Here is a 26175-nt window from a genome sequence, read left to right on the forward strand (position 1 = left end):
ACCCCGAACTCTGTCTCCGACTAGTAGGTATCTGGGTGGGTTTGCTATTCCCCCCTATTGAAAGAATAGCTGGCGCTCGAGATAAAACCCTTTGCAAACTAAAGCCGTTACAATATGCTCTGAATGGACAAGTTCAGGAACGTTTGCCAACTATGTAATTAATAGAAAAAACTCGTTCATTGGAAACGTTTTTTTTTTTAATTATATTTGTGCTTTTCGGATGGTTTCATCATTTTACAATGCTTGGAATATCCTCGGCTCTCAAATCCAAGTGATATGAAAGAAAATTTATATTGAATTTTCAAGGTGAGTTTTGACATTATTCAGGCGTTTTTCCGTGTTTCGTGCATTATATTTATGGTGTCATCCATAGACTGATAATTTATTTATTATTTTTTAGACTAATATATTAATTTATCTAATATATTATTATATTATAAATCTTCAAAGTGATCCTTGTCTACTTATTTCATTCAATTAGCAAAAGGATATTCGCTCTCCGAAGATATAAAAATATATTTTTCAAATCCTTTTTCTATTAGATAGATGATATACGTGGTAACCAATCCAACTGACAGCATTACGAAGGCTGGATACAAATCCCTCAGTCCAACAGTAAATTTAGAAGAATTCAACTTATTCAAGCAAACTGGTTTTCGTGGTAGCCAGTGTTTTTTTTCTCGATCTAGTATTCCAACTTCTGCAAGCCGTTGTAATCTGGAAATAAACATAAATTACGATCAGTATGTGAATGCATCAAACTTGATAATTTTTGTCAGTATATACAGTGTGATACAGCGAAAACCTCATACCTCGATTTTCCGGCTTTAAAATGAAAATGTATTGTGAATAGGGATTGGGGGTGTGGCGTTACCACATTTTGAAGATCTTATCGAGTACTTTCTGATCCTCAAATTTCGCTCCAAAATTTCAATCGATAATGAAATGACAGGTAAAATAGTGGAATGTACTAACTCACCATTCACTTCAACGTAATAATGTAAGTTGTGCTGAAAACGTTCACGTACACTCAATATGTCCCCTTTTTTTCAATCAGGGAGTAAGGAAATTTTTCATCTAAGAACTGACACCGGTTGAAAGAAATGCGGTGTCATCTGAAAAACCGATATCGAACATATAGTTCAATGTAGTTTTGATTACCGAGTACCGTTAATCATTTCACTGACAACTCCACAGAACAGGAGTCAGCGATCGGAATAATCCTCATTCAGTTCCTGAACCAATCGCTTCTGATAAGGATGGAATTTATGATGTTTCAGGATTCTCATGATTCTTGTGTGTGAAACACTAGACACATCGGACAATTTCCTAGTACTCAAAGTCGGATCCATTGCTACATGACCTAAGACAACCATATGTCTCTTGCTTCGTATATTTCATGCACCATCTTTTTGTTTCCGACTGAACCAGAAGCATAAAATTTGCAACCAGTTGCACAAAGTAAGAAGCGTATACATTTTCTCTATAGGATATCGCTCGTTAAGTAAAGCCGATGTTGTTCGAACAGTCGTTAATTCTAAAAATAATTTTAAAATTTCCACCCTTTCTTCTACGGAATACACCATTTTTACTTCAAATTCGCTTTGACACATTTGTAACGTTCTTAAAAATTCACGATAGACTAAGGTAAATGTTTCGTCTACTTTTTTGGATTTTCTTTGAAGTAAAAATTAACAACATAACTGTTTCATACCTTTGAAATGTGTCGGATACGAATTATGTATTCTCGAGATAAATTTCACTTTGACTCTTCCACTATTTTCGCTGTTATTTCATTATCGATCGATATTTTGAAGCGAAATTTCAGAGTAAGATAGTGCTCGATACGATCTTATTGAAAACACCCGCTTTTCAATATCAAGGGGTTGTGCTCACCCCCGTTAGGGGGTTTCAGTTCTTCTAATTAATGGCATGGGAAAAAAATTTCAAACTTTTTCGCTAACTTCACGCTTCATCAGAAACAATAGTGAATAGCTCGAAAACAAAAAATGATATTCAAGTAATTTCAACAGTACAAATTGAAAGAAATTCGGCAATAAATATTGGCATTGAAATTTTTGCGAAACTAGAAAGACCACACTATAAACTGGGAATGCGAATGATTAAACATCTAATTAAGATATTGAGATGATTCCAATAGAACAAATTAGAACAGACTGGTTACTAAATATTGAAATTTTTCAAAAATTTTATAATGTTGGTGCCGAGTGTGAACTCAGCACTAGGAAATCTGCACTTTCCGATTCTTCTCGAAGAAGCGGCTCTTCCAAAAAAGGGGAAAGAAACTAATGAAATTAGTTAGAACCCGATCCGAATTAGGTAAATTTCATCATCTTTACCGCGAGCTGAGAAGTCAAGAAGATTTGTTTTTTCATAACACGAAAATGCCAACATCAACATTTGACTACATTTGCAAGGAAATTGAGCGAGAGTGCCATCATAAAGAAACTAATTTTAAAATACCAGAATGAAATTTTGTTCGTCGTAAACTGACGACGTGATATGTAACTACATATGTATGCATTAATTTCTCAACTCTCTTCTAAAATTTCAATCCAATGAGCATAGTTTCTGTAGAAAATTTCTTGAAATGTATTGAACCTTTTTCATGCAAACACATCATTCTTATGATGATGCCTTATTTATCCAAATTAAAATATTTTGGCAAAAACGAGTATATTATATTTAGCTTGTTTGTATATTCAAATATAATAACAACAATATTTATGAAAGGTTTCAAGGATCACTATTTAGCTACACGAAGAATAGGATATTTCATCTGCGATAAGGTTTTCGATTTTGCTCCTCAACCTCAATTTTTGGTCAGCTTCCATTTCCTTGAAATATGAAGTCAAAGATTTTAAAAAGAGAAGGATATCCTCATCGACAACAGTTGGGTCTTCATATTTTATCTTGAATGCAGCACTTCATTGATTAGATTTTCCTCAAAGTCCATCCTGTCCAATGTTCGATATCGCGATCAAAAACAAACTTGCTTGTTCTGGAGAGATCAATCGCATTGAACGCTCGAAGTCGGTAACCAATTTGGTCACAACCTAACTCATAGAGATGCGAATTACTCAAAAACTATAACGGTGCTTGAAAAGTTTTTTACGGAACAAACTAGAACAAATTGCGTACCTACTAAATATTGAGCTTAATTTTGGAATTTGCTTTACCAACTTTCCGTTAACTTCACGCACCTAATAAACTTTTGTCTCACCTTACGCTTATACTTTTCCTGAATGAAGAACCTTTCTGGAAAGAACTGAACATTTGCAGTGCTCTCATCAATTGAACTTCTTTCAGTTCACAAATAATATCTTCTTGAAATGTCTTATCTATTATTGGATAGGCTGTCGCTAATTCCACATTGAAAGCGTAGCCTCCTCTGGAAACAAGTTTCAAACCTTCTTGTGGTGAGAGGAAATAGTCAAAACCCTCATCTCCTTTCAGCTTGTGTCTAAATATATCCGATGAAATCTTGTCAATTGCCCTCTGAAAACCATTTAATTTTTTTTTCTGTCACTCATAGTATAATCGATCTTCATTGCCATAAATACAAGGTGTTTTAAAAGGTGATGCTTTTTTTGACAGAAGGTAGAACTCATCAAAATAAGTCGTTTAACCAAAAATTTTTTATATAAAATAACCATGATGGCTGAGATACAAGCCCTAGAAGTTCGACAAAATTTCATCAATTTCCAGTACGGCACTGTGGAAGGGACTCCGGCATCGGAAAAACGAAACAAAACATAAACATACGACTGGACAATAAATGGTTCAGTACCAAGTTCATCGGATTAGATGCATCGGGTCACTTTCGAGAGAATCATAATTGTTGAATCGTACAATTTAGGGTGAAAAAAAAATTTAGAAAATCGAGGCAATTTCAAGTGCTTATGTTAATTATGTTGAAGAAGTTCTATGATTTTTCCCAATTCATCCTATTTTTACGACGATGTTGGAATGTTCGAACAAGAAGATTTTGATGCCTATTGTGAAAAAATTCGTGAATAATTTAGACGAATTTTATTGGTGAGATTTTGAAGTATTATTCTATTTTTTACACTTGGGTCCTAAGTCTCTTCTGTCGGTTGGTATCGAAATGAGCCATTTCATAAAATCGTTTAAGTTACTAAAAAATAATGAGATCAATTCGGCAATTCCGAGTTTCCATTTTCATTACCAGGTAAATATCGAACTAGCCAATATCCTAAACACATCTTCGAATCAGGAGATAAGTTTTTTCCCACTGCTTTGCGATAATTCAACTAACAAGAGTCTAGGGTCATATTAGGATCTAATTTCAGTAATTCAGATGATTTTTGGTGAAACGCATCATTTTGACCAGTTCTACCTTCTGTTGGAAAAAAAGCCTGACCTCCAGCACAATAGATTTGAGGTAAATTTTGGTCATATTTTTTGATTGCTCAATCTATTTTCCATTCAAACCTACATTGTGTTTTCAAGTGTGAGGCTTTTTATTGGCAGAAAGTAGAAGTCACCAAAATAAGTAGTTCCATCAAAAATTGTCCATATAAAATATGCAAGATGGCTGAGGTACAACCTCTAGAAGTTCGACAAAATTTAATCAAATTTCGAGTACGGAAGGGATAGAAGAAGGTGACTCCGGCATCGAAAAAACGAAAAACTGAATAGTTCAGTACTTCCGAGTGTATCTAATTAGTTTCACTAGGTCACTTGGAAAAACTGTTGAATCGTTCGATTTAGGGTGAAAAAAGTGAAGAAAATTGAGACAGTTTATTGAAAGTGCTTATGTTGACAAAGTGCTATTATTGTTACCCTGTTTCATTCCATTTTTAAAACGATTGTTGGAGGGTTCGAACAAGAAGAAGATTGTGATGACCATTGTGAAAAAATTGATGAATAATTTGCACGAATTTTATTGGTGAGATTTTGAAATAATATTCTATTTTGTTACCCTTAGTCCTAAGTATTTTTCTATCAGTTGGTATCGAAATGAACTAAATAATGAGTTGAATTATTATTGGTTGGTATTGTTGGTTGAGATAAGTTTTTTCCATTGCTTTACGATAATTCGGATAACAAATAATCAAAGGTCGTTTAGGATCTATTCCAGTAATCATTTTCAATTTTTTTCAACTTTATCATTTTAAAGTTTTATACAGGTGATTTTTGGTGAAGCACTTTATTTCGACCAGTTCTACCTTCAGTTAGAAAAACCTTATCTTTAAATACACCCTTTATAAATAAAGTAGTGCTTTCATAATATTCATATTGTATATGGTTCAATGAAACCTTCGAGTATTTAAAGGGGTTAATACTCAATAATAAAACTCAACATAAAAAATGTAAATTGAATAAAAAACTTCAATATTTGACGCAAAAAGATGATAATCCAGTCACATTGGTTTTGCTTAGATGAAATTAGGCGGTTCCGTGGAATAAACTCAAATAATTTACTTCTCATCAACAAACTCGGTAAAATTTATTGTTAATCGGGTAAAATAAAAAACCCACTCTTGACCCCAAATTTTTTCAAATTATTTAAGACAAGTTATCGCAGACGGAGTAGGGGAATAGGTATATCGAATTTCAAAAAAAAAATTATGCCAAAAATTAAAAATCAAACTTATGGCACATCATATATCTCGATCGTGAAGCCCCCTATGATATTCTACATTCTGAAAAGTAACTTACTTTGAAGTAGTCTATATTGTAAAGAATATTTTCGGATCTACACTCCATTTGGGAATTCAGTAAATCTTCCGGAGTTTTTATTGGTGTTGGAGGTTTCATGAGTAATATCGACACAATACTTGCTGAATAGAATTGGTAAATCAGAAGAGACAGCACGAAAGCGAAGAGTATAACAATACGGCCACAAAGAAAATTGGAATTTAGTGTTGTCCCTGAAAAATATAAATTCTGTTTCAAAATTGAATAATTGCTGATGTAGCCAAAGGCAATAAGGAAGTGCATTTTCTTAGGACTTCTACGTTATTGTTTTCGTTGTGTAGCAAGCAGCTGAAAACTGATGTGTAACAATCGTGTTGATTCACCGAAAGTTATATACTGAGTTTGGTTTTTCACATTCTTTATCATAACCCCATTTTCAATTCTTCAAGTGGGAACAGCTCACACTACTGCAGCCAGAACCCGATCACAAAGTATACTCTATCCTATTAGCCCAGTCATATTAGGGTTTCACCTCGGAATGAAAGATAATGAGCTGTAAATTGGTATAAATGTTTGTTTTGTTGTCCTGAATATTGTCTCAAAAGTCACCTATGCTATCGTGTCCGCGTCTTAAGATATTGAAGGTCAAAGGTCATAAAAATTGGTTTTTCGCAAATATCTCGGTTTCTATTGCTTAGATTTCCACCCATTATGAAAAATATAGAGCATAAAATTCTCCACAACTTTTGTTTGAACATGTTTTCCTAAATTGAACGTACAAACGAAAAGGGGAGATTTCTTAAGTGAGTTTAAGAAAAAAAAGTCCCATAAACATGGGGTCGCAAACGTTTCGTTTTCGAGATACAGAGTGTTGAAGTTTGAATTTTTTTATACGTGTTTATCGAATCTTTATGAATAATCGCTACAGATCAGGAAAATTTCCATAAAAACTGACACTGAATTCATTCACCACAGCTTACAAAGTGGCCTTCCCATCATAATTTGGATTTTCACGAGGATTTCGAGAGAATCGTTCAAAATTTTTTTTCTCGAAATCGTTCGTGGATACGACAAAACTACAAGAGACCGAAAAGTTTAGTATGAGAACAAAGCTTCTTTTTACATTTTTTCAAATTAACAGTTGCTCACCAAAAAAAGTTCTGTAGATGAACAGGTGGCAGTGTTCCAGAAAAAATATCACCCTGTAGATCTTCTATCGAAATTGCCATGTCACGTGGTGAGAACTCTAAAATATCTATGCCAAATTTCGGTTGAATATCTTGTGAAGTGTAGATACTATGAGAAAAAAAGTTGAAAAAAATTCAAACTTCAACACTCTGTATCTCGAAAACGAAACGTTTGCGACCCCATGTTTATGGGACTTTTTTTTTAAACTCACTTAAGGAATCTCCCCTTTTCGTTTGTGCGTTCAATTTAGGAACTCCCTGTATATCCGCTAATGCAATGTGAAGCAGGAGATACGGTTTTCAGTATGTTGCATAAAGTCAATTATTTACTGAAAAAGGATAATTATTGAAGAATATGTACTAACTATTAATTATTCATAATTAACTATTCAACTATACTGTAATATTATAATAAGTTTTCTTGGTTTTTATTTATAATAGAATTGTGAATTGATGTTAGTCATCTCTTTCTTCTTCTTCTTCTTGTCGCTCAAAAATATTGAATTCATTTCTTGTTGATGTGTTTGAGAATGCCCAATTATAAGAACGAGCAAATCAATATCTTCTCCTATGATGACGGCATTCATATATGACTGTACGCAGCGCCCACTTCGCGCTCTACCCCATAAACGGTTGATCGTATGGAAAAAATGTTCGAACAAAACTTGTAGACAATTTTATATTCCATAACTTTCATAATGAAGACAAATCTCATTTAATACATAGGATTCGAGATATTCGCGAAAAAACATTTTTCTGACCCTTGACCTTCAATATCTTAAGACGCAGACACGATAGCATTTGTGACTTTTGAGACAATATCAAGGACAAAGGTTTGTACCAATTTACAGCTTATTATCTTTCATTCCCCTTTATTTAGCTAATATGACTGGGCTATATAGATAAAGCCACTTAAGCTTAGAAGTAGTTTGAAAAAAAATTTCCTAGTTTAAATGAATACCTTCTAGCTGGATCTGAATATTTTGAAGCCGGTAGGCGTGGAGAGCGATGAAATCTTAGACATGTACAGGATGGGATTGAATGACAGCTTTGTAACCGTGAGAACTAGGGAAAATGGATAGCACTTTTCTAACCTCGATTTTCAAAAGATTGTTAATGGCCAGAACCGCATCCCTCTATCTTCTTTTGTTTTCAAGTTGAAGCTGAAGACTCATTTCTCGGCTCTTTGTACTGGTGCCTTTATTTCGTAAAGTATCAGTGATATCGAGAAACAAATGTTATATTAATCGACGATAATTCTCATTCACACCGGTCAGAATTGGCAAAGACCGCACAAAACGCATGGCATCAATCGAAAGAATTGGCCCGCTGATTCTCCAGACCAAAATTGTAACGTGCGTTCAAAAAAATTCGTCGTCAAGTAGGCTATGAAATTTTGAAGGTTGATGTTCGGTGGCTGCACGTATGTCTTTCCTTGAAGCACTTTGTCTTCCCAAAATGTAAACAATGATGACATTAACCTATACATCGTAAATTTGTATGGGAACTGAAAAGGCACTTTTCAAAAAAAGTTACCTGATAACATGTCAATCTTTATGGAAACAAATGGATGTCTTTTTTTCAAAATCGTGTGGCATATGCCAACGGATACTCCAGCCACTTGTGATAAAACCCGAACAGAGGTTTGTGGAGCTTCTGTCATCATATTTTCATTATTGCTGAACTCTGGAGTTTTCTTCTTTGATCGACCACTTCCTTTTTTGTTTGAATATGCCTGTTTTGTCAACACATCGCAAAACAGTACTATGGAAAATTTATAATAATCTACAGCAACATTGGGATACTTCTATGAAGTCGCTGGAACAGAATATATCCATTCACTTTCTATTTTCTCCCCAATTTTGAAGTAGGATTCAATAGTAAAAGCTTTTCACACGTCCTTAAAACCATCTTTATAATTTGCTGATTTTTTGAACAACAATCCAAAATGCTGAATTGACAGTTCACCTGGAAAATAGTATAGCACAAGCTAAGAATTACGTTTAGACACGAAATATCGACGTTAAAAATTCCATAGCCTACTTGACGACGAATTTTTTTGAACGCACGTTATTAAACATGTCGATGTCGGTTCTTGTTTTTTCTATCAAAATTTTGTATTATGGAGTAGGAGCATAGTGCTTTTTGTGGCAGGTCCTCTTCACAATAATTGCTTTATGATGAAAGTATTGTAGCGGGTTGCTAGGACAGGTGTAGCAGGTAAGTATATACTAGGAGTTCACCCAACGTTTCGCCAACTTTATTTTGGCTTCATCAGAGGCTGAAATTACGGAAATTACAAATTTGCAGAAATTTAACATGTACAACATTAAAATTTAAGTCATTAAACCATACAATATTAAAATACACGACAACACAATTACACAATTATATCAAAATAACATCTTCACAGACACAACGATATTACAAGGTTTTATTGGGAATCACTTACAGTCTCTTATCTTTCACCTTTGTCAAAATTCTTAATCTCGGAATCATGAATGACAAAGGTGAAAGATAAGAGACTCTAAGTGATTCCCAATAAAACCTTGTAATACCGTTGTGTCTGTGAAGATGTTATTTTGATATAATTGTGTAATTGTGTTGTCGTGTATTTTAATATTGTATGGTTTGATGACTTAAATTTTAATGTTGTACATGTTAAATTTCTGCAAATTTGTAATTTCCGTAATTTCAGCCTCTGATGAAGCCAAAATAAAGTTGGCGAAACGTTAGGTGAACTCCTAGTATATACTTACCTGCTACACCTGTCCTAGCAACCCGCTACAATACTTTCATCATAATATTGGGGACGCGAAACATACAGACAAATAATTGCTTTATGTTCAAACTGATCCAACATTTGGTTAGCCACTTTTGTCATCTGTCTGAATCTTCCTTCTTGTGACTGAAGTGACCTTTGTAAATTTTACTGCCTAGTTCACTATTGCATACAGATTTTATTTTGAACACACTTTGACCATGACTATTCTTTGTGGGTGCAAACTGTATATGTGTTACAAATTAGCGAATGCGCCGGTTCGTAGTATTCGGTGCCCAACTGAATGGTGAATTATCCTTAATTTTAATAATTTTGGATTCTTCAAATATATTGTAATAAATCGGAATAAGAGAATTCGAATTAATTTGGCATAATTCGAAAGAGATATCGCTAGAATTTTTTATACATTGTTGCAGCCGTGCTGCAGAGGCATTTATTATGCGGAAATATGATACTCCGAGGCGCTTGAGATCAGACGGTATTAAGTCGCGGGAGTTTAAATAATAACCTGATCGATAAGAGTTGAAAATGTTTTTCATGACACTCAGTAAGGAGATCTTTAATTGATTTCAATATCCGGTGATAGGGACTTCGAAACAAGCGAAAATGGTTAGTCATGTATATCAAGAAAGATTAATTAGTCTGGAGACCCTGAGAGGAAAACAGTTCTCAGAATTCGAAGTAGCCGAAATTTTCTTGTAACCGCCGAGCTTGGGAACGCTGATTTTTCAACTCAGCAAGAATGATCGTCCAATGATTTCGATTTTGGGACGTTTTGGTACCACCCATAGCGTGGGAGAGAAAGACCGGGGAAAAAGTACATCGGAAAAAGTTAGTCAGTCGGTCCGGGGAGCGTGATCAGAAATAATACCCCTTTAAGTCGGTCCGGGAACGTGATCTGTAAAATATCGAAAAATATACCCCTTCGAGTCGGTACGGAAAAGTAGAGAAATTATAAATCATTGTAGAGTCAGTCATTAAGGAAAGAGAAAAGGGACTTAGAATAAATAGGTTTTCACGAAGTAAGAGAAAAGTCTAGGTAGATCACGGAATAGATTCGGGGACTCGGTCGGCTCATAGATATTTGGAAAAGTTCAGTGTAAAGAAAAGTCCAGTCCTTTGTTTTTGTTGGTTTTGTTGAAGTAGGAACGGAATATCGGGAATTAGGTAGTTGAAGAAATTTAGAAATAATCTGAAGTTAAAGTCAGTTTATCGGAAATCAGTAAAGTAACATTCGAGGAGTGATCGTCTATTTTGATTCGTAGTAAGACCATCTATAAAATTGTGTTGGAATTTTAGATAGGGAAACTTAAAGCGAAAAACATTTGCGACGGATTTGTGCAGGTAAAGTCTGGTGTCGAAAAGTTTTCATCGGCAGCGTCATACAAATAGCAGTCGCAGAAAAGGTAGAAAGTTCCAATTTAATTTTTAATCGTCCAGAGTCCTGAAAGCTCCTCTAAAATTCATTGATGAAGTATTGATTTATTATTGAGCGCTGAGTTGAGAAGTTGAATTTTAACCCAAGATTTTGGTTATGAAAGTATGTTTTATTGTTTTGCGCTTATTTGCATGTGTTTAAGAAATTGAAGATTTTTGTTGGTCGTCTGGGACCGAGTACGTATTTGTAGAGAAGTTCCAATTTTTTAATTTTATTTTCCAATAGATTTATTTGTTAAAGTTTTTCATGAGTTTCATTTAAACATCTCCCCAGAAATAATAATATTCAACTTCAAGACCTGTCCTTCGTGCGACGGGCCGGATCCACATTTTTTTTTATTCCCTTTCGAGGGCCTTCAATTCGTGTAAATAACATCTAAAAAATAATCACCCCATGATCAGTGGAAAGCCGCTCTTCTACTGATCGAGATACGGGGTGCATTATTACAATATGAATTTAAATCGCTTAGTTAATACTTTACGATTTGGCAACAGCGCCTACTAGAAAATAAAAAGAACAATGGTTTGTTTATAGAATAACAGCTGTTGATTTACAGCCATCATAAAGGTCAGAACATAACAGAACGTCAAGGCGCGTACTCACTAGCGAGCAGCAACAGCAACGGCCATAAAAATCCCATAAAGTTTTACGACTTTGCATGTCGCACCAGTGAGTACATCTCGTTTTTCGTTGCTCAGCACGGTTTTACTTTCCTTCGAGAGTAGCGAAGACCGACATGTCTCGGATCGCTTCGAAGACTGCGACCATTGAACTCTAAAAGAAAAGAAGTTCTTTTAGAGTTAGTTGACAGCGACAAACGAAGAAGGTCGTAAAATTTTATGGGATTTTTATGGCCGGTTGCTGTTGCTGCTAGTCAGTGAGTACGTGCCTTGAGGCGCGTATATAAAATTTTACGACCTTCCTCGTTCGTCGCAAACTTCATAGCCAGCCATCTTTGTCTATCTCATCAAGATAGTGTATTTGTTGTCCTTTATTATCAACGAATATTTCAGTCGATATTGCCAACTTATGCAATAGAAACGAAAGGCTTCAAATTTTAAATACCCATTTTTATTTTTCATTTTTAAGTACTTAAAATATTTTTTTTGGGAAAACGGTTGAAATGGATGTTTCAAAATGTTGCGTTCCAAAGATATTTCATAAAAAATACATCATTTTCGTCCGAAGGAGTATTCTTATTTTTCATTCGTAAGGTAGACTAAAAAAAGGTTGAATTTTGGCATAATTGTTCTACTTTCTACAGAAGGATAGTTACTCTTACTAGCACTCACCTTGTTGGCAAAAAGTACCAAAAATGAAAAGGAGCAATTCGCTCCATGAAGCTATAGATCCATTTTTCGCAATTTTGTTTTCAGATTCATTTATGAATTTATAAAGCAATATAGAAATCGCAAAAATTATCAAAGTTGTTAACCAGATAGAGGATGAAAGAGGTTTCAAGAAAACTGTGAAAGATGCTGGTACCTTGGGATTTCTAAAAATGAAAGCAACCCTGCAAAATTAGAGAACATCGAGTTAGCTTCAGAACAAAAATTCTCAGGTAGATAATTTTAACCGATTCGCAACACAAAAAATTAATTTTTGAGAAAGGAATATAATTATCAAAACTTCAAAATTGATTTCCTGGGCAAGTAACTCACAGTGTCTGAGTAATAAAGAAAGACATTTCATTCAAAATATCAAATATGTGGATCAACATCATAAACAAGTCAAAAAATCAGAACTACCGGATTTGACGCATACTACCTCATACCAGGCGACAAAATTACCATATGAGAGATATTCTATTCGTGCAAATGATGTATTTTGTCAACTATAGTCTATAGTTAAGTATTGAAAATTTAAAGGAACTTTAAACACCAAAAACGTTATTGTAATCAAGGCATTCTGAAAATTTTTTTTCAATTAATGTACAAAAATAATAAAATTTGACAAACGTAACCCTGTAAGAAATATTAACCGTTTAGAGAGAAAATAAAAATCTCAAAAACTTGAGGGAAAAGAGTTGTATGTGTTGTTTCATTTAGCCGAATTTTCCAATAATTCAAAATACAACTGTTTTAATTAAATAGTGATGATTTACAACTCATTATCTTACTTCATTATCCATGTCCTCGTTCCAAAGTCTATCTTCTCCAATCTATCTGATCTGAAAAATAAACATGAGAGTGATATATCTGTTTGGTTTCTCTCCAATTGTCCTACTAGGCCATCGAATGAGTTGTTAGGTAATAAGTAACCCCAAGACTCTGTTACTTGAATATTTTCCATACTAGAACAATAATTTCAATATTTCTCGAATACTAGGTAAACACATAACTAAGTACTCACGAAAAGTTATAGTAATCTTGGCAAAAAAATATCAATTTGCAATGAAATCTGTTGAAAGTGTTGATTTCTCTCTGTGCGTCATACACCAAGTATTCAGATAACGGTAATGAAAAATTAACTGGTAACTGAAAAAGGAAGAATATCCTTTTAGGATGAATCGATTTGTAACCTGTGGAAATTGTCCTAGCGATTTTGCACATGTTCATTTTAAAGTCGGAAAATCGAAGTGTTAAGTTTTTGTCGAACCACCCGATATTTGTATTTATCACATTCTCATAATTTTCTTGAGTGAATCCGACGTGTCAACTTGCAACCTGATAAGATTCTAAACTAACTGAACCATAGAAGGTTTTTGTTTTATATCTCTAGCTATAGAGAAAGCCCCGCAAATTATTTTTGAATCGTCTAGTGATGGAAATATTTTTTTCTACAAGCGTGCGCGTTCAACCTTTTTCCCGCACGCATTTCAAGTTGCAAAGAGTCACTTTTCCAAAACGTGCGGGAAAAACGCTTGCTATTTCTTATCATGTCTCTATGGACAGAACGTCAACGATGAGTAACCCATGGTAACGACATGCAGAATTACGTTTGACATTTTATATGAATTAATCAAATGAGATATGATCTGTATCGTGCAATTGATATATTTATATATTTCAAGCGCTTGTAGAAAAAATATTGTTCCTAACTCTTGCGGAAAGTGTCTTGCCCGCACTCAACTGCTTACCCGAACTCTGCTTCGCATCGTTCGGGCAACGGCAGTTTCGTGCGGGCAAGTATCACTTTCCGCACTTGATAGGAAAATAACTATTTTCTATAAGCGTGCGCGTTCAACCTTTTTCCCGCACTCATCTCAAGTTGCAAAGAGTCACTTTCCCAAAAGGTGAGTTCTATCATGTCTCTATGCACCAAACGCCAACGATGAGAAATCCATGGTAACGACATGCAGAATTACGTCTGTCATTATATATGAATTAAACGAATGAGATATGATCTGATTCGTGAAATGGATATATTTATTTCGTATATTTCAAGCGCTTGTAGAAAAAATATTGTTCCTAACTCTTGCGGAAAGTGTCTTGCACACACTTGATAGGGAAATAATTATTTCACTTCATTGCTATAGAAGCGTGTAGATATCGTTTCAAAACGTCAATGGGTTTTAAAAAGTGTCAACTTATAAGTCAAAATTAAAGAAATTTTTTTATCAATTTCATATTGGTAGGGGAAGTTCAAACAAAACAATTCAACCACGAAAGATTCAATTGAATTTGAACACTAGATATTCCATCCATAGGTTACTCCATCAGAAAAAGCTCCACTTTTTTAAATGATTCAATATGAAATTTGTGAATTATTGAAGACGGATTTATCTAGAACAACTTTTGGCAACTTTTTTCATTTCTTCTATAAATATACCTTCGCAATTAAGATGTAGGGACGTAGGATCTTTTTCGAGCGGCACGGCACCCTGTACAGGACTGCACTAACCTTTGTTGCTACTAACATAATCTGTTTTTTTGCATGTTTGAAAAATATCTCGCCATTTATGAACCTTCAACTCCTTTCATAAACTATGAATTTTGAACAACTTTGTTGCTTCTGATGTCACTGGTAATAGTGATAATTGATTGATCTCCTTCGGTAGATGAATTGCTACATATTGTACAATATTGAAAGAGCATCTAAACTCACCGTTATTGTTGCTCTTAATTTAACTTCAGACATGTTCCTTCTATTTGTATATTTCAGTCCAATAGGAATGAGTTGAAAACCATTTTTATCATTGTATTTCCCGATTATTTTCTTCCTGAATTCACCACCATTATAGAAACCAGGATTATATACATCTATAACGTCGAAATATTCATTTTCTTGATCAAATTTCGGTATTAAGGTATAAACATCACTATCCAATGTGAGTGGTGTACCTTTCAACATACTCATTATGTTTGATTTACCCCTGGCAATGATCAACCAATGATGTTTGAGACCATACATGTTCGCTTCACCACACTAAAAATATTCCGTTGCAAGTCATTAGTATAAATGCATATTATTCCATTTTGACGAGCAAAGTAGACATTATTGAACCCATAGCAACAAGGGTAAGTTGACGTTCATCCATTCAGTGAAATAAAATTTATTTAATTCACAAGTGAAATAAAATAACATTAATATAAACGGATAAACGTCAACTTGCTGTTATTGCTATGGATTCAATAATGCTCTAGCAATGATCGAAACGACACCTTTCATGTCATTTCATAAATCAGGTTATTCTCTGGAAAGTGTTTTATGAATTCTAATCAAATGGAATAAATTTTTTTATACAATACGTGAGTTATAAATGTTTATTCATTCGAAGAAAAAACCTACTCACCCATCGGGCTCATGGGTTAAACTTTCTTCTAATGACTCACTTGTTGTATAAATAACTATTATTGTGCACATTCGGCATCATGTCTTCCGAAGCTTATAGGCCCTTGTGATGATGCTCCTGCCTACATTTATTCGTATTCGTAGTTATAAGGAGCCTATTGATTTCGGATTAAAGTTGCCGAAAAAGAAAATTTTTCAATTGATTTGATACCGCACCAAAATCCGTAATGATCATTCTGAATTGGAATAAGTATAACCGTCAGCTGCATAAACGATAGTGGGTTATACGTCGACCAAATTTAAGAAAAAAAAAGGCATTTGATACCGCATGAATTTCTCATAACTGACTCTTCATACCATAAAACGAATAAAGACTTCAGCTGCATATTCAACGGTGGAAAGACCGTCTATCAGGGTCCTAAATATGCGCGCGTTAGGTGCAACTAAGCGGAGCGTCTTTTAATTGACACTGAAAATGAACTTAGGGTCCTTACCAATCATTTGGCGGATAATAATTTAAATTCAAACTGATTATAACAAAATATGGAATTACAATATTTTCCGGTGAAATATCGAATGCATCGAAAAAAAATTATAATTTTCATGTTATTACGTACCTACGAATCTCAATATATTTTCAATATCTACCTTCAATTAATTTATTTGAAATGATGTTCTACTATTTATTCATCAATATGGGAGTATTATCAATATATAATATACACTCACTTTCAAAAGTCCTGCACCCCCTAATTATTAAGGCTATCTCAAACTTTGAAAAAAAAATGATACCCTCGGGTTCAAGGATAATGAAAGGCTTTTACAGAAATAAAATGAAATCAATTTCATTTCATAGAATTATGAAGTTGAAACAACAAATACAAATTAGGAATAAAAAATTGCAAAAACAAAAATTAAATTTAAACGGAAAATTAAAAGTTAATTAATAAAAGAGCAAACTAATATGCAGTATTTGAGCCTCTGTTGCTCAGCAATGCATTCACTCGTCTAGGCATTCCAAAAATTAAATTATTGATTATTTCCTGCGGAATATTCATCCATTCCTCGGTAACAGCTACAATAAGTTCTTGTGAATTTCGTGGTGGATTATTTCGACGGAAAACGGCTCTGGAGACATGATCCCATATATGCACTATAGGATTTATGTCAGGAGACATCGCGGGCCATTCTAATCTGATAATGTTTTGGTTTTCCAGGGCTTCTTGAACACCTCTAGTGCGATGTGGCTTGGCATTATCATCCATAAAGATAAATTGAGCCCCTAATTCATTACCCATGGGTATAATTACAGGATTTATGATATTTTCGAGGCAATATGCACCAGTCATCGACCCGGATATGTGAATTAGTGGCGTTCTTCTTCCAAACATCATGCCTCCCCAAAACATTTCAGTGCCACCGCGAAAAGGAGCAACTTGAATAGCTCTCTCAGGTCTATTTCGACATCCTGGTTCCCTCCAAACTCTTAAGCGGTAGTCATCACTTACTAACCCAAACCGTGACTCATCTGTAACTAGCACATTCCTCCATTCTTCTAAATGCCAGTTTTGATGAGCTCGCGACCACTGCAGACGAGCGGTTCGGTGACGAACTGTTAATAAACGAACTCTTAGAGGCCTTTTGGACCGCAATCCTGATGTTAAAATTCTTCTACGAATTGTAGCACATGAAATTACACGGTTGTGGGCTTTTTGGAATTCCGACCTGAGTGTTGGTACCGTCACTGACCTATTTCTACGGGCTGATTGGCAATATACCGATCTTCTCGAATCGTGGTAACACGAGGACGACCATTTCGAGGTCTACTATGCACTCCACCAGTTTCCTAATCGTTCTGTTAACCGTGCTTCGAATAATGTTTAGTCTATTGGCTATCTGATGGCGTGAGAGCCCTTCTTGCCAAAGAGCAATAATTCTAGTTCTGTCAAACTCAGACAACTCGTTTCTGGGCATATTACACAGTTTTTGAACTAACCGGTACTTAAAACGAAAAACTACTGGTCCGCAGAAAGGCACACATTTGACAAAATCGATATTTAAACACAAGAAAATTTTTTGTTTCTTAATGTTATCGTTTTATTTGGTGGTCAACAAGTTTCTGTTGTTGTCAGTAACAATTTGTTGTGAATCTTGATTATTTTATCTCCACTACAGGGGGGGTGCAAAACTTTTGAAAGTGAGTGTATATAATATCAAATTTCAATATATACCTACCTATATGATAAAGTAATTTCATTATCAGATACATATAAAATTATTCATAAACATATGAATCAGAGAATGGGTATTTATTGTTGAAAGTGGATGGCTTTTTCGAGTAAATATTCAAGGAAAATTCCATTAATGAATAATCATTAATCAAGGAGGGATATTATTATTGGGTTTTACTCAATAAAACAGCACTCTGTAGAACACCAACAATTATGAGCGTATAATAATAATAAAATATAATTAAACTTCTTTAAGTGTAGCTTTAATATCGACAAATCCTGTTACTCTTACCCTTTTAAGAAATTCCTGAATATTTTCGCAATCGACAAATAAAATGATACCACCATGAAATCTGTTCGGTAACGCCAATTCGAATTTTTCAGATTCTGCAGTTATGAGTTGAAGGTGACAGACATTTTCGAACATTTTAGCTATGTTGAGCATATCTGTAACAAATATAATATGAAAAGATGTCGAAAAATACTGAAGGTAGAAAGAAATGATACATGGCCAGATGTTCATCTCATAATTCTCGAAAAACTCAAGAAAAGACCAGATATACCGGCGATCGCAAGCGTCAGAAATAACTTTATAGTGACCATAATATAATAATTCATTCTAGGGCTCTCTGAAGTTTTCGAGGTCACTCAACATATTATCTCCTCCCAAAAAATCACCCCTCTATGGGTATCAGAAATGCCATTGAAGCAACTAAATCGTGACCGAAATGATAAAATTCCCCAAGGCAATATTGAAGAAAAAAATTAATCGAAGAAGGTGACGTATGTGTTATGTGACTGTTACAATGCCAAGGTTTTTTAAGACATAATATGATGTTTATCCACCATCCATGCATAAAGTGATCATAACCTATGCATTCCCTTTGAGCATTATAATATTTATAAATCACTTTCGATTGATGAACCATTATTCACTGATAATTCATGATTAATAATCAAATGTCAATTTCACTTGTGATTTTTGAGTCATTATTCACTGCTTTATCAAACTATCAAACACAGACAGATGCTTTTGAACATAGGTACTGTTGCTATTAAACAATATTGAAGCTGCCAGAGCGAATACTAATATTGAGATATTGAAAATGAGAGTAGATATCTTTGAACTGAAAACTAAATAAATACGGGCTGGAATGTTAACGTTTTCAAACGATGTCGAAATCCTGAATTCACAGTATGCCAATTATAAATCAAAACGAAACAATTATTCTTAAATGAGGGGTCAGTTTTGTGAAATAAAATGAAACTACATTACATCCCCTTGCGCAGAGAGAAAAATTCAATCCACGATAAATAGTGGACAGAATTTTTCAGTTAAGAATCTACCAAGTTCTGTAGGGTTCCACTATAAACGGACAGGTGGTTGAGATCGGATTTACATTGAACGAGTTCACCTAATCTAGTCCAGAAAGCATCTGGAGTTACCCTGTCTTACTGTGACTATATATTCTATGTATGTATATATCACGGCACCCTGTCTTACTGTGACTGAAACGGGGCAGTGGCGACAATTGTGTTTTCTGTTAGAGTAACTGTACCCTACCTACGTTCTCCATTGTTCTATATGGTCCATTTGACACGCGTCAATAGTACTGTCAGTTGTAGGTGAGTGTAAACACTATTCCAGATACATATAAATACTTAAGTGATTTTAATTAATACTCAACATGTGTCGAGCTTATACAGCTCAACTTCAGGAGGAAATCACACGATTGAAGCTGAAAACGATAAAATCATGGAGAAAACACAAAAACACTCAACCATTAAAGAAAAGCGTAACATTGGATAAAACAGAATTAATTAACACAACAGAATTACACAAATGAAATGAAACAACGAAATCAAAGGGCAAGAAAGCCACAATGATTTGAAACTAATATAAAAAAATCAGTTATATAAAAGTCATTAATATAAAACATTCAGAAGTCTACAGTAAAAAACAGCTGAAAGGCTATTAGTACAACAGTTCAATACAAAAACAAAAGGTGCAATCAAGTAATAAAATAAACAATTGAAAGAGGTAGAAACTTCAAAAAACAAATAGTTCAGTTAATTAATAGATTCAGAACCGTACTCTGTCTCTGAGTTTTTGTTGATTGGAAACAGTTTGTAGCGTGTTTTTCTGTCTCCATTATCATTGGTGTATTTGATCGACTTGTTTTTTATTTGATTCTTGTAATGACTTAACAAAATGAATAAATTATTATTAACACTCAAATGAGATAAAAACGGACTAATAAACAGTCTGTTCCACACCAGTCCTGTTCAACAATGTTATTCTATTGGAGAGAACTCTACCCGTTCTTCCTACATATACAGATTCGCAATCACGACATCCGCATTCCAACATATAGGCTCCAGAATAATCAAGCGAATTAAAATTATCTATCTTCTTCACTAACGGCCGGTTTCCTAATCAAACCTAAAGCCGCTTTAACTTTAAAGCTTCCTTTAACCCTTCTAAAAATGACAGTAAAGGAAGCTTTAAGCTTAAAGTGACTTTAAAATTGATTATGAAACTGGACGTTAATGAGATTGCGAATTGTTGTTGACGTTTCTGAAAAGAAAATTTATAGGTGCGAAATGTTTCCACAGTAAGTAATTGAAATCACAGAACACAAATAATTGAAATGGAGAGACTATGATACTACTGTTAGCATTGAACTCTTTCTTTTAGAGTTCACTGACTGTTAGCAAGGACTAAGGAGGAACCTCTTTGCTGTTAGTAGCCAGCCATGGTTAATCACAATGGCCACTAGCAGTACCACTGACGCGTGCGCAGAGGACGTATGACTGGTGCGTCAGTCAACATGGACCATAGAGAACGCAGATAGGGTACAGAGACTATATACCCACTATATACCACTACTATATACTACTCTGTAATCTGTGCTATATACCATATAATCACTGTAGGACAGGGTAACTCCGGAAGCCCCCTGGACCAGATCAAGTGAATTCATTCAATTTAAATCCGATCTCAATTACCTTGCCTTTTACCTGACTGGACTTGGTAGATTCTGAGCTGAAACATTCAGTACACACACACTCCACTATTTTATCGTGGATTGAATTTTTCCCTCTACGCAAGGGGGGTGTAATAAAGTTTCATTTTATTTCACAAAAATACCCCTCAATTTAGAATACATTTTTCGTTTTGATTCTTTATTGGCATCGTTCGAAGACGAAAACATTACGGCCCGTTTTTATTTCGTTTTTAGTTCTGGAAAACCTTGTAGCACCGTGAAAAACATCTTAAATTGGGAATTGGGTTTTGGTTCGTCAGTACCGATAAACAGAAGTCAAGACATCGTCATCGAAGCGAATTTCACCGTTTTTCGACACATGAGCGACATTCAGTTCCCACTCTCGGATATAAAAGGAGATGTTTCCCCGCAGGTCAATGAATTCTAATTCTGATCAAGTCTCTGCCTAGTATTGAAATCTGTGATTAGTAGCGATTCCGTATTCAATTTCTGAAAATTCAGTAAATTGTCTAGGCCGTTAAACATGATATAGTGCGATAGTCTCTTTCGCTTTTCGTCAGAGTGATTAAGGTACGCCACTGTTCAAATGTCCCATAAGGGTATTCGTCTCGGAGATATCGGGTGAATTATGAAAAAATGCTATAAATATTACAACATGTAATATATACATGTAGGGACATCTTTTGAATGTCCTCACCGGATATTCACTAGGAGTCCGTAATGGACGTAATATGGACCAAAATACATATACACATTACATGGTCTGTATAACGTCCATCACGGATACCTAGTGGATTCCGGTAGGGACATCTTTTGAATGACCATTCCGGATATTCACTAGGAGTCCGTAATGGACGTAATATGGACCAAATTACATATACACATTACATGGTCCGTATAACGTCCATCACGGATACCTAGTGGATATCCGGTAGGGACATCTTTTGAATGTCCTCACCGGATATTCACTAGGAGTCCGTAATGGACGTAATATGGACCAAAATACATATACACATTACATGGTCCGTATAACGTCCATCACGGATACCTAGTGGATTCCGGTAGGGACATCTTTTGAATGACCATACCGGATATTCACTAGGAGTCCGTAATATGGACTCCTACTATGTATGTATCCATGGATACATACATGTATATCAATGAACACCAAAATTTAATATTATTTTTCACTAAACTCCATTTTTTCGCTTTGTAGTATATGAATATCTTATGAATATTATATTTGGTATAACGTTATGATGAACGAAGACTGAATACTTGAGTAATTACTATTATAAAATAATCTATGTTTGAGTTTTAAGACTTTAGTTTTTATTATATGGTATTTCTGTATTAATCGACTGCTATTCCATAAATCAGTTAACAATATAATGAATATGTTCCTACAAGTAGGTATATCGTATAGTCTCGGTAGATAGGACGGTTGCAGCGAAGACTCAGTAATGCGATGTCCCCACGTACTCGCGAGTTCGAATCCGGGCCAAGTGTAAAAACTTTCTAGTAAATATGGATGGAAATGAGAACAACACAGAAAATACCATCTGCGTCTGAGTGTAAAACATTGGGTTCTAGGACATTAAAATTCTAATAGATAGGATAGCCAACGTCGTGGTAAATTTTTGTACCGTTGAGATAGCTAATGATGGTCCCAACGGGATATCCATTGGACGTCCGCGATGGACGTCCGAATTCGGTTCAAAGTTGTGACATTTGTACGTCCCTCGGATGTCCATAGAACGTCCATTGTACCAGAAATGGACATCTCATGGATGTCCGTAATGTCCGAAGAGGACGTCCTATGGATGTCCATAGGACTACTTTGTGCTATTAGGGACCCTATATCTCCGAACCGAATATCCTTATGGGACATTTGAAACCCAAATTCTCATTCAGTTTGAGGTCCTCTATCTCCACTTATCCGTTGTTCCTTACGTCACCAGCCACCCTGTATATACAGGGTAATAATAATCGTTAAACACAGTTTAAACTCTCATTTTTGGTTTAAACTACCACTCGAACTACCATTAATCTTGTGAAACAAACTCAATTTATCTGCTCCGTTTCGTCAAATTTATTGTCATCTTCACAGGCTACAATCAAACACAAGCGACATAGTGAAAAAAAAGAGATCAAACAACTGAAACAATCAACAAAAACAGAATCGATTAAAAATTGAGTAAGTTCAATAATCAACGATTGAAACAAACAACAAAAAATGAATCTTTTAGAATCCAGAAATGAAAAAACAGAAAGGCCGCTGGACAGAAAAACTACCAGAACATTATCTTATAGTAAATACCTCAAATTGATCAAAAAATCCAAATTTAAACATCGTAATTTAATAATAAAAACTCAAAATTAAATGAGTAAAATATTGCTTTTCAACTAACATCAGGGTTGGGATGAAGTATAAGGAACCAAGTAAATATCTTTTGTACGAAAAGAACAATATTTATAAAGTTTTGCAGTTGAATATAGCCCTTTTTACAAACGGCTTTTTAAAAATGAGTTTGTACATTTTAAAAATAACCTCGAGCCATGAGCCATATGTGGCTCATTTGAGATTAAAAAAAATTGATTTTTGACGAAAACGGTCCATCAAAATCACGTTTTTCATACCGTTGTAAAGAGGCTTGAGACCTTTCAAATGAAGTATCACCCAACCACTCTCCCCTTTTCAATTTTTGAGGGGTTGAAAAGCCACTGCTTAGGGCGTTTCTCGTTCAAGCCTCAAATATACGTCAAGCATTGAACTCTTTAAGAGTTCACTGACGTCAAGAGATGTCCTCCAAACAAAATCATTCGACGTGTTTCGGGAAATTCTTCCAGTTACTATGGGATAAGAAATATAGGGGGTGGCTCGTCTGAGATGGAACAGCCTGATATGATATACAGTTCAGCACACTCACCTTTTTTATCGAAACACCCAATTATAGTTGCATAGTTGAGAGATTTCAATTCCATATAGGATTTTATTATTTTGACATCCACAGTTCTTGTGGAGGAAATGAGTGCGTTAAATATAACAAAGTGTAATAATATAATAGTCGACATCATGAGTAGGATTTAAATAGCAAGTGTTCATAAGAATAATCGAATACGCAATGACACATCAGGAGCACTCATTACGTCCCCAGAAAGGAAAATTAGTCTGTTGAATAAAAAATGCCATGTCAATTCTCTCGTGATATATTTTAGACAAGTGCATGCATGGTAACTGTAACAATGAAATATTTCTTATTAGGCAGCAAAAGGGAGGTTTTTGTTTAATTCATTAATAAGGATAGGATTTATATCTCGTAATATGACGGAACTTACGATTTATAAATACCCTTACGAAATTTTGTGTTGACCTTGTTTATTCAATAGAAATGTTTTTCTGGAGGAAATATGGAATATTTACAGCCATAGTACTAACGCCACTGATGCTCTAAAAATGTGGGAAACTCTTAAATACCGTGGGACGAATTTCGGGATTTTATACATTATTTCGAAATTCATATAAATTTGTATTTGAGCAATACAATACCATGGAGTATTCAACTAGGGTTAAGACTGGCTGTGATTAATTGGTTTTATTTGTTCCTGTGATCGAAAATCCCACTTTCTATTATTTTGAGGAACGAAAATAAGTTTTTCATTTGTTGTCGTTTCGTGTGTTTCAATAACGACATGTTGTCGTTGCCTTGCAATTAAACTGACATATATGTGTTCCTGTGACCGTAAATCCCACGTTCAATTATTTTAAGGAACGAAAATAATTGTTTCAATTTCAAGACCGTTATACTTGGGGTATGCATCACCCACCTGCAGATGGAATGCAATTCCATATCTATGATCTAATAAGGACATCATTTAGATGGCACAGTAATAGAGTGATATTTGAGGTGTGTTTTTTCTTCAAGAAGATTGTCACTGTATGGTGTAACGAGAGGGTAGTTTTCAAAGTCGAAATTAAGACGTCTTCATCGACGCTTATTTTATCGAATTTCGACAGTCGGGCCCCCCCGCAGGCCACTTCACTTACGATTAATTCACTTTGCGCTTGACGTCCGATCGATTGCCGAATTTGAGAGTCTGCCGAGTTAACTGCCTTATTTCGTTTCAGGGGGTTTTTACCGAGAATTAGCCGATTTTGTTTTTTTTTTATTTTTCTTTTACTGTGGGGATTTTTCTTTAAAAGGAACATTAGTTCATTATTTTTTTGTCATTTTTCTACTGTGAGTGAATTAGAACCAGAGGTAAGACGACACTCCGTTTTTTATATATTATTGGAACTTCAGTTTCCGTCTACACCCCTTTTATACCCGAGTCTGAGTTCCACCCCTACTGTCATTAAAGTACCCGGCTGGTGTGGATACCCGGGAGGTACCGAAGGCACTTTGGGGTGGCTCACTCTTCCCTCAATTTTCCCTTCTTCTCTTGCCGTCCACCCCTACTGTCATTAAAATACCCTGCTGGTGTGGATACCCGGGGGGTACCGAAGGCACTTTGGGGTGGCGCACCCTTTCCTCATTTTTCCGTCTTTTATCTTGCTTCCGTGTTCACCCCTACGGTTAGGGAGGCATTCTGCTGGTGTGGATACCCGGGGAGTGCCGAACGCACCTATAAGGGTGAGCCGTCGTAACTCAGTGTCGTAATTTTTCACCCCCTTACCTGGCTGAAGTCCGATATCTGTTCGTTAAGTGTACGTCTTAGGTTCTGGCTGGCGAACAAGTCCGTAAACCCCCGTATAACTTTTGAGATCGGATCCCGTTTCATTCCGTCCGTTTTGTCCTGTAAATTCACTGATTTCGAGTCTTTCACTGTACGCATTTTATAATAGTGCCATTTGTGTTTCCTTGTAAGAGTCGACAAATATAATTTGTGTGCGTTGATTTTGACTTTCACTGGTTGTCGCTAACACCCCAGACACCAAGGAACCTTGTCTTCGGCTAGTAGCTACCAGGGTAGGTTTGCTATTCTCCCTTAAAGAATAGCTGGCACTCGAGTACACCGAGAAAAACCCGTTACAATGGATAAATTTCTTTCGAAAAAATTCGTCCTAAAAAGCGGGCGGGTACAGTACAGCTAGTTCAACATTGCATAA

At 35.1% G+C, this 26175-nt stretch overlaps 1 protein-coding gene across 7 annotated transcripts; it reads right to left on the reverse strand.

Moving 5' to 3' along the window:
• Positions 1-456: 456 nt before the first annotated feature.
• LOC123306847 (glutamate receptor ionotropic, delta-1-like) lies at positions 457-24164 on the reverse strand. 7 transcript variants are annotated; one of them, XM_044889015.1, is made up of 10 exons: positions 23996-24164; positions 18350-18504; positions 15388-15460; positions 15140-15294; positions 13445-13569; positions 13212-13385; positions 12385-12605; positions 5707-5918; positions 3245-3519; positions 457-717 (listed from the first exon to the last, which is right to left on the reverse strand). In XM_044889015.1, exons 1-10 carry the CDS (start codon positions 24141-24143, stop codon positions 474-476), a joined length of 1782 nt encoding a protein of 593 aa, XP_044744950.1. In that variant the 5' UTR covers positions 24144-24164; the 3' UTR covers positions 457-473. The 7 variants fall into 7 exon arrangements, with proteins under 7 accessions (XP_044744950.1, XP_044744949.1, XP_044744948.1 ...); XM_044889014.1 differs by having other exon boundaries at positions 15376-15460; XM_044889013.1 differs by having other exon boundaries at positions 15140-15460.
• Positions 24165-26175: the final 2011 nt, after the last annotated feature.

The sequence above is a fragment of the Coccinella septempunctata genome, chromosome 2, assembly GCF_907165205.1.
Source record: "Coccinella septempunctata chromosome 2, icCocSept1.1, whole genome shotgun sequence".
NCBI classification, from domain to species: Eukaryota; Metazoa; Arthropoda; class Insecta; order Coleoptera; family Coccinellidae; genus Coccinella; species Coccinella septempunctata.

Coding starts and splice junctions, on each gene's coding strand:
- LOC123306847 (XM_044889013.1), bottom strand. CDS start 24,143: ATGATGTCGACTATTATATTATTACACTTTGTTATATTTAACGCACTC. Junction 13,386..13,444: donor CAAGATTACTATAACTTTTC/GTGAGTACTTAG, acceptor TTATTGTTCTAG/TATGGAAAATATTCAAGTAA. Junction 718..3,244: donor AGGAAAAGTATAAGCGTAAG/GTGAGACAAAAG, acceptor GTTTATTTCCAG/ATTACAACGGCTTGCAGAAG.